We start from the raw sequence: 8,230 nt of genomic DNA, 5'->3' as shown, positions 1-8,230 counted from the left end.
ATATTTTCTTCTTTTTCTCTCTTACTGTTCTTCCTCGTTTTACCTGCTCTCGGCCCCCAGCCCTCCCCCTGTCCCCTTCTCCCAGGTCCCCACACACAGTCCTTGGGCTTCGCTTCCTCTCTCCATCCTATCTGGATCCTCACTTCCTCTCCATCCCAAGTTTGATCTTCACCCTTCCTCCCTCCCCCCTCCAAAGCAGACTCCCAGGTTCTGGGTGCCAGGGGATGGGATGCCAATCCCCGCATTGCATTGGGGACGAGCATCCAATCGCGTTTTAAGCTGTGCGCTAGATGCTGCACACGATATTGCATCAGCCCAAATGTGTGGTAGTGTTCTTGCACATTAAGGGTGAGTGAGAGTGCATGAATGAGTGAGTGTCAGTGTTTTTTGTTTGTTTTTTTTTTTTTTTAATGTATGCTGTTTGTGCACATGGGGTGGGTTTGCTTTGGAGAGGAGGAAGGGAGGAACACAGGAAGTAGCCAGAACAGGACATAGGAATCATTTAAAAGTTTCGTATCACATGGAAATCGCAGCAGCTGTGTCCTGAAGGAAGACAACAATATCTTCGCAATGGACAATCAGGGTCAACTCGGTCCCCTTTCGTACGCTAGGCACGCATGCCATCTAATTAAGAATTCTCAGGGGGGCAGTGACCTGGACAGACTGGGGATACAGGGGTGGGAGAGGGTAGTTACAAGCTGTATCCTGTTACAAGTAACAGGACACAAGGGGGGGGGGGAGATTGCGCTGAGAAGAGGGATACAGGGCAGTAACAAGACTAAGCAGGGATAGGGGGAGGCAATAATAGGATACAGCAGGAGTACAGGTCACTGTGGGGAGGGGGGAGAGGTGATCAGACAACACAGGGATACACAGGGTAGCAATGACAAGACAGAATGCACAGGAGCAGTGATAGGATAGGGCAGGGTAACACAGGGAGGCAGTGAGGACAAAGTGGGAATACACAGGGAGGCAGTGGCCAGACAGAGCGGGGATACAGGATACACAAAAGGAGTAACGAGATGAGAGGGGGGGGGGAGGAGAGAGGTATACATGGCAGGGGGTGACACAGAGGGAAACAGTGAGCAGAGAGAGTGAGGGATACACAAGGAGGCAGTGGCCAGACAGAGTACGGAAAACAGAGGGGTTGGGGCAGTAAATGGACAGAGTGGGGGGGGGGGGGGGGGGACAGAATGGGGATACATAGAGGGGCAGTGACTGGACAGAGTGGGAAATACATGGTAGGGGGACGCATATTTATTTAGATTCTTTTTTATACCGAAGTATAGCGGGAAGCCTTCACTCCGGTTTACAACTGAACAACTTCATACATGAAAACATTTTTGTAACATATAAACATTAGTATCATTAATAACATCTCGGCTAAAGCAGAGTAATATAGAATAGAACATAATTAAAGAAAGTATCTTATAATTGAGATTTCTGAAGTATAATGAGAGATAGTTAAAATGTAAGTAAAAGTCATATTAGTACTGTGGAGGGCTGAGAGATCAAATTATTAGAGTAAGGGCTGGGTGAGGAAAAAGGAAGAGAAGGTTCAAAGTAAGAATGGGGAGAAGATAAATAGGGGTGGAAAAAGAGGAGGGAATAATTTTTAAGCGGATTGGAAGGATAGAGAGGAGAAGAGGGTTAGGGTTCTTACATGGGGTGAGTTTCGATGAGCTGAGAGTGGAGATCGAGTTCAGACTGTGAATGCTTGTCTAAATAGCCAAGCTTTAAGTTCTTTTTTGAAGGATTTGGTATCCCTTATTGAGCTTAAATATGTTGGTAAAGAGTTCCATTCTTTTGGACCGGCTATAGAGAAAGCTCGATTCCTGGTGGTAGATAGTCTCGCATCTGAGAGGGGGGGGGGAATGATTAGCTGTAATGTGTTTGAGATTCTTGTTGATCGTGGTGGTTTGTGAAGTTTAATCATGCAATCAAGGGGAGCGCTGTTATCTTTGTATATTTCATTATGAAGAGAGTCGATGGCCAGACAGAAGCAGGGGATACACAAAATGCCAGTGACTGGTCAGGATAAGGGATGCATGGGCAGAGGCACTGGGTGGGGGAGAGCAGGAATGCACAGGCGGGAAGTGAGGGTGTAGGGGAGGGGAAATGAGAGGGACAGTTCTCTGCAGATGTGTGTGTGTGTGTGTAATGTACTACTCTGACACCCCGCTCTCCGTTTCCCTCCGGCTGCTGTGGCGGTAAGAGTTTGCTTCCTCTGAGCGGCCCGCACTGAAATCTGTTTCCCTTGGACCCCTGCCCTCATTGTTCCGGGGGGACCCCCGGCCACACGTCCTGCTCAGGTGCTGGACTGCCAGGAGGGCCCCAGCCCTGGATCGCAGGGTGTGTGTGTGAAGGCTCTCCTCGTGGCAGCAGTGCAATCCCACAACCCCCTCCCCCCTCCCCCGAGCTCTACGCTATGCTCTCTGCCACCAGCAGGGGGCCCCGCCACACACACACACACACTAGCGCTGCAGGATGGCTTCCCTGTCCCCGAGGAGCAGGGGACAGGGACGCGGTCATTAGCAGGCAACGGCCTGGGGCCCCAGACCGCGAAGGCACCAAATATCCAGGCCAAGCTCCCGCTTGCTCGCGGGCCATGTGCCAGCACAGCCTCCAAGGGGGTGGCCACTGTGGCAACTCTGCCTCTGGACGCCAAAACCTTGAATCGGGCCCCAAAGCCATACACAGTAAGGGCCTGGTTTTCTAAGGCTTTGTTTAGGGGAATAAAAGCAGGTCCTAAGTATTACAAAGCACTGGATTGTCTCTGGTCAGGTTATGTTTCTGGCAGGAGCCGACAGAGCTTGCAGTTTCCCTCAATGATTAAACAGATTTTTTTTTTCCTAAATGTTCTTTTGTGGGAAGTCTTTGTTCTCTGTCAGGTTTGAGAAACTTTGGGTTTTGCACAGCACAGGAGAAAACGCATTTCTGTTTCTCTTTCTCCGCTGCTGCACTGCAGGCAGAGTCCGGCTTCTCAGGGGGGGTTCCAGCTCACTTCTTGCCTGCGTGGTCCCTTATTCCCTGTTAGGTAAAGGTCTGTCTCGTTCTGCGTAAGTGACCGAGTCAAGTTATTTTACTCAATCGAGTAAATAAACTATTCCACTAGTGTGTGGCATCTGAATAGAGATCTGCAGCAGGCTGGCTTGCTCTGCTTTCCCAGTAGGCGTGCTGGTACTCTAGGGTCTGGTCTAATGTTTGCAGCGCTGCCTTTTCGTTGTTGCTGTACAGATCCTGGCAGATTTGGCATGGCAGGTTTGCTACACAGGGGCTGAATGTGGGGATTTTTTTGGGGGGGTTTTGTTCGCAGAGTTTTGTGTTGTGCAGCAGTGGAGGGAGTTTGAGTTGCTCTCGCTGAGGTGACCCCCAGAATTGTCATATTCTTTTTTCGTATGGTGAGTACGTAAGAACATAAGAAATTGCCATGCTGGGTCAGACCAAGGGTCCATCAAGCCCAGCATCCTGTTTCCAACAGAGGCCAAACCAGGCCACAAGAGCCTGGCAAGTACCCAAACACCTCCTTCTGTTCTGCGGGCAGGGGTGCTCTTCCCCCTTTGCTCGCTTTCTCTTTCTTGATCCTTCTTCTCTCCCCGTGTTATGTATCTCTCTTCTTTCTCTCCCTCTCCTCTGACCAAAGCTCTCTCATCCGTAGAGCTTTCGTGCTCCCAGAGCAGGTGCGACACCGGAAGTGATTCCTTCTCTTCCGCAGAGTCACCCCAGTGCCTTTTTTTTGGCTCAGAATGCACCGACCAGGGTTTATAAGAACGCGGAAAGACAGACTGCAGGCAGTTTGCTTGTGGGTTGGACAGGAGGCTCCCAACAGACTGCGTCCTCTGGATGCTAGGCTGGCCGCTCAAACGCTCTTTAATGGTAGCACTATGACTTTTTAAATCGAGGTGCGCAGCCCGCCCCCTCACTACCACCACTCCACACCAAAGGCAGCAGGGGATCTGAGCTAGAATCATTTTCGTTTCTACCCGTTTTGCAAACGCTTACACACTTTACCCTGAACGAGAAGTACCACATGTGTGACCTAGGATTTGGAAGCTAACCCCAATCCCAGGGGCAAAATTGGAAGCCAGCCCTTGCTCCCATCAGGATGAGGCTGGGTGATGACTCTGCTGCGGAAGGAGAGTTGCAGTACTTGGGTTTTGCTGGCTGGTGGCAGGCTCAGGTGTTACCCCTGGGGGGGGGGGGGTCATCCGGGAAGCCCAGGCTGGGGCAGGGCCCTGCAGGCGCAGGAAGCCATGGAGGGAGGGACTTCCTGACCTCTCCAGGTGAACAGTGCCCTCATCCCCGCCAAGGACCGGTGCAGGAAGTGTTGCCAACCAGAATCTTCTGCTGCCAGGACCACACCCTTCTTCCTTCCTAGAGGGCTCTTATCAGGGATGACTGCCCTTCCAGGCTTCTCTCCTTCTGCCTCCTCTCAGGCTCTCATCAAAAGATCCTCCTGTGCCAGGTGGCTCTCCTTACGTCGTCCCATTAAGGAACCTCCCCCCTTGCAAGTCCTTGCTCTCTCTCAGCTGGCTCTCGTCAGGGATCCTCCCTCTCTGAAGCCTTTTCTCCTTACTCCTCATCGAGGATCCTCCCCACTGTAAAGCCTCTCACTTTACTTCTTCCCATCTGGATCTCATCAGGGACCCTTCCCCTGCCAGGCCTCTGAATCGCTCTAAGAGCAGAACTTACCCATCCTTTCTCCTTTCATCCACACCCCGCCCCCGCCTCCCCAAGGGAGGACCCCGAACTGGGACTGAAACCCAGTCCTCTTGGAGGCACCCAGCACTGACCAAAGGGGCCAGAGCACAGGCAAGCCAGGTACCTTTAAATGTAAACTTTCAAATGTAAACTTGCTGATTCTCTACATCCTGGGGGATTCTCTGCAAGAAGGAGCCACAAAAGGTGGTCTCTTGGCTAGGGAGGACACTCATGGGCCTGAAAATGATTAATAAATCCTCTCGAGAAATCATTGCTTACTCCCGCCTCCAAAAAATAAAAGGCTGCAGAGAGAGAGAAGGCTGGAACTAAAGCCACATGCATAGGGCAGAGAGGAGTGGCAAACAGACAGAGGCAGAAGGCACTGTGCAGAGAGAAGAGAGGCCAGAGAGCGCTGCACTGAGAGACAGAAGGCACAGAGATAGATAGAAAAAAACGGTGGCTGTAAGAGAGGTGAGAGTTTGGGGGACAGGAGTGTCCACACCATCGGTGAAAAGAAATGGCATTGCCCTTGGACAGCTGGTGGTGGGCGTCTGCTCTCTATCTGGGCCTCTCCGCGGTCGCTTCCTACCCGTACCAGCGCGAGGACAGCTTCCTCCTCTACCCTGACCCGCTCGACGACAGCGAGGACGCAGGTGAGCAATGCTGTGCAGAACAGAAAGAGACCCCCCCCCCCCCCCCAGACTGATGCAGACCTGAATCCGTTCCTGCACGTACGTGCATGCAATAACTACAAACCAACACAGACGGAAGGAATTTAAAAAAAAACCCAAATCTAATTTATCCTGACAAAATTATCATCTAGACCTTCCTAGGAGGGACTGTAGAGCATGGCAGTGTGTAATATCCCAGAATATAATTATAGGTCTAGTTCCACACACAGCCTGGATGTACGGCAATATCTAGGCCTTATTCATAAAGCCCTTATCCCTCCATCCTTCGCCTATGGAAAATTATGGAACCTTCGTAGAAGACGGCAGCTTTGTTGTGTTGGTCCCGGGGAAGGCAATTTTCAAAAGCCATTTGCGGGGGGGGGGGGGGGGGGTAACTGCCCACCCCCGACCCGAGTAAAAAAAACAAAACAGTGCTGGGGGGGGGGGGGGGAAGAGGGAGAAGGCAGGGGGTTGTTCGGGGGAGGGAAATAACACACAGACAACGTGCTGAAACCTGCGTACGTTATTTTCAAGGGGGGGGGGGGGAAGCACGGGTGGATGGAAGGGATGGGTGGAGGGGGGACACGGGCATTATTTTTCTTGGCGCAGTTTTCAAAAGGGGGAAGCATGCTCGTCTGTTCGCTTTAAAAAAAAAAACGGGTGCCGCATTGGTGGGCTCTGAACCCCCTGAAAAAGGCTCTCAGCGGCCCCGGGTTATGCACGTGCACAGACGCACTAGATCACCTATGGATCCTATACACCCAAATACAGGCAGACGTGCACAGATACTTTTCTCTGCAAAGCACGTTGTCCCCTTCCCCGCACTGCCTGTGTGTCTCCGCCTCAATATCATCTCTCCCCCATCCTCTCGCCTGATGGACTCTATTAATGACTGCGTTACTATTCTTACTAAGGCGTAGTCTCCCCTTTTCATACGTTCATCCCATCACCCCACTTTTCTCTGCCTTGGGGGAGGGAGGGAGGGAGGGAGGGAGTCACCTCCAATTCCATCAATTCTCATCCAGGAAAGGTTGGGGGGCAGGAGGAGAGGGGAAGGGCCGAGGAGAGACAAGATGGGTCCTGCTATTGCAACTTTTTTTTTCCCTTCCCCCCTCCAGAGGGCGGGGGAGGAATGGGAAAGGGGTATCTAAGCCAGGCTGAGGCTAGAAGAGAGAATGGCAGGTCTCCTTTCCACACTACCCGCTCTGATGGCGGCCTGAGGAAAGGGCAGGTCTCCTTCCACGGAAGGTGACAGCAAAGGACTGCTGAGCTGCGTAGCCTTAGTGCTGGCAGGTAACGTCCCCAGGAGGTGCAGGGTGGACTGTAACATGCTGTCCCAACATTACTGATTTGGTGCAGCCAGGCCATGCCAGGACCGAGACCAGGACCAAGCCCTGCGCTGGGACAAGCTCTTCATCGCCATGGAGAACGCAGAGATGAAACAAAACATAATGCTGCACGCCCTGAACGACGTGCTGGCCCCAGACGTCCGAGCCCTGCATGCTGAGGTCCGAAACACCCTGCGGGCTACGGCAAACGCCAGTGCTGCCCCAAAAGTGGTCGCTGAGCGCCAGCAGGAGGAGCTGGCCACTGCGGTAAGTGGGAGGCTGGTTGTGGGTGCCTCGATACTGGCACAGCAGGGGAAGCTGCAGAGCAGGACCGAGGTATGTCGGCCGAGCTGTGTGCGCGTACGGGTACAGGGGGCACGTTTTTGGACTAGCAGGGCGGGAGGGCTCCAGGGCAGGTGCATTGGCAGAGCTGTGTGTGTCGGGGGGAGGCTCAGCCATAGAGCAGCAGGAAGTGCTGCAGGGCAGGAATGAGGTGCCTCGACAGAGCTGTGAGTGCGTGAGATAGGCAGGTGTAGCACTGGGGTCACCTTTCGGGACTGGAATGCAGGTTTCTCTGCTGGAAGACTCCAATGATTTAACATAAAGGTCCTCACAGACTAGGATTTCTTTTTGCAACTTCTCATATCAATGTTTGATCAAGTATGAGAACAATCGCTGTATCTTTTAGGACTCTAAACTGCTAAGGCGTTTCCTCAATCACAAAGCCTCCATTAATGTGACTGTGGGCCCCGTTTTGCCTCATTGAGTAAGGTATGGGACACCAAAAGATGTCTTAGATATATTTTAGCTTGGCTGCGTTCTTTTTGTGTTTTTCTATAATTTCCGATTCTGCAATCCCAGTAGTATTATCCATCCCCTTTCCTAATTGGACAACTCCTCAAAGGCTTAGATAGACATTTCTGGGGTTTATTTTATGCATATTCTGTATTCTCTTTAAAATTTGTTCTTGAAGGAGTAAAAAGTAAAATGTCAATAATAAAAAAAAATAATAAAAAAAGGAGTTTTCATAGCCCCCCTCTCTCTTATAGCACTTGCTGATGAGGCTGGAGGAAGCAGGGCAGAAGCAGCTGGGCCAAGTGCACCTGCTTCTGGAAGGCGTCATGGAGAGACTGGAAGCTCTGGAAGACATCCTGAGGCAGCAGTCGCCCCCCAAGCCAAACCCAGAGGACCCTAGGGATCCAGTTGAGCTGCCGGGGAGGGAAGAGGCAACCCCCAGCGCGGGGATTGAGAACGCTATCCTGACGAACGAGCTGGAATTCTCACAGGGCGGGGCCAGTCCATTCCTGTGACTTTTTCAAGGTCATCCCCAAGGTCACGTGCAGTCCTAGAGACGGATTTGGTATATTAACGCTGCCTGTGCTGTACAGTTTAAAGTGAATGGAAATCAAAGGAAAAGTGAGGCAGGGATCATGGCTCACATTAATGCTGTTATCCCATCTCCCATGCAGAATTAAAAGCCCTCACACAAACCCAACCCCCTGGCACTCAATTAAACACCTAAATACCTAA

At 51.8% G+C, this 8,230-nt stretch overlaps 1 protein-coding gene across 1 annotated transcript; it reads left to right on the top strand.

Annotated features, from left to right (window-relative positions):
- The first annotated feature begins 2,149 nt into the window (after positions 1–2,149).
- Positions 2,150–8,230, top strand: LOC115077193 (pentraxin-related protein PTX3-like). The gene is made up of 3 exons (XM_029579463.1): positions 2,150–5,354; positions 6,732–6,967; positions 7,750–8,230. The coding sequence occupies exons 1-3, from the start codon at positions 5,219–5,221 to the stop codon at positions 8,008–8,010; spliced, it is 633 nt and encodes a 210-aa protein (XP_029435323.1). The 5' UTR covers positions 2,150–5,218; the 3' UTR covers positions 8,011–8,230.

This window comes from Rhinatrema bivittatum, chromosome 16 (assembly GCF_901001135.1).
Source record: "Rhinatrema bivittatum chromosome 16, aRhiBiv1.1, whole genome shotgun sequence".
NCBI lineage: Eukaryota > Metazoa > Chordata > Amphibia > Gymnophiona > Rhinatrematidae > Rhinatrema > Rhinatrema bivittatum.
This window is presented reverse-complemented; position numbering and strand designations above follow the sequence as displayed.

Excerpts from the sequence above, each read along its gene's own strand:
- LOC115077193 (XM_029579463.1), top strand. The coding sequence starts at position 5,219 with ATGGCATTGCCCTTGGACAGCTGGTGGTGGGCGTCTGCTCTCTATCTG. Across the intron at positions 5,355-6,731 it reads CGACGACAGCGAGGACGCAG|CCAGGCCATGCCAGGACCGA; the intron begins GTGAGCAATGCT and ends GATTTGGTGCAG. Across the intron at positions 6,968-7,749 it reads AGGAGGAGCTGGCCACTGCG|CACTTGCTGATGAGGCTGGA; the intron begins GTAAGTGGGAGG and ends TCTCTCTTATAG.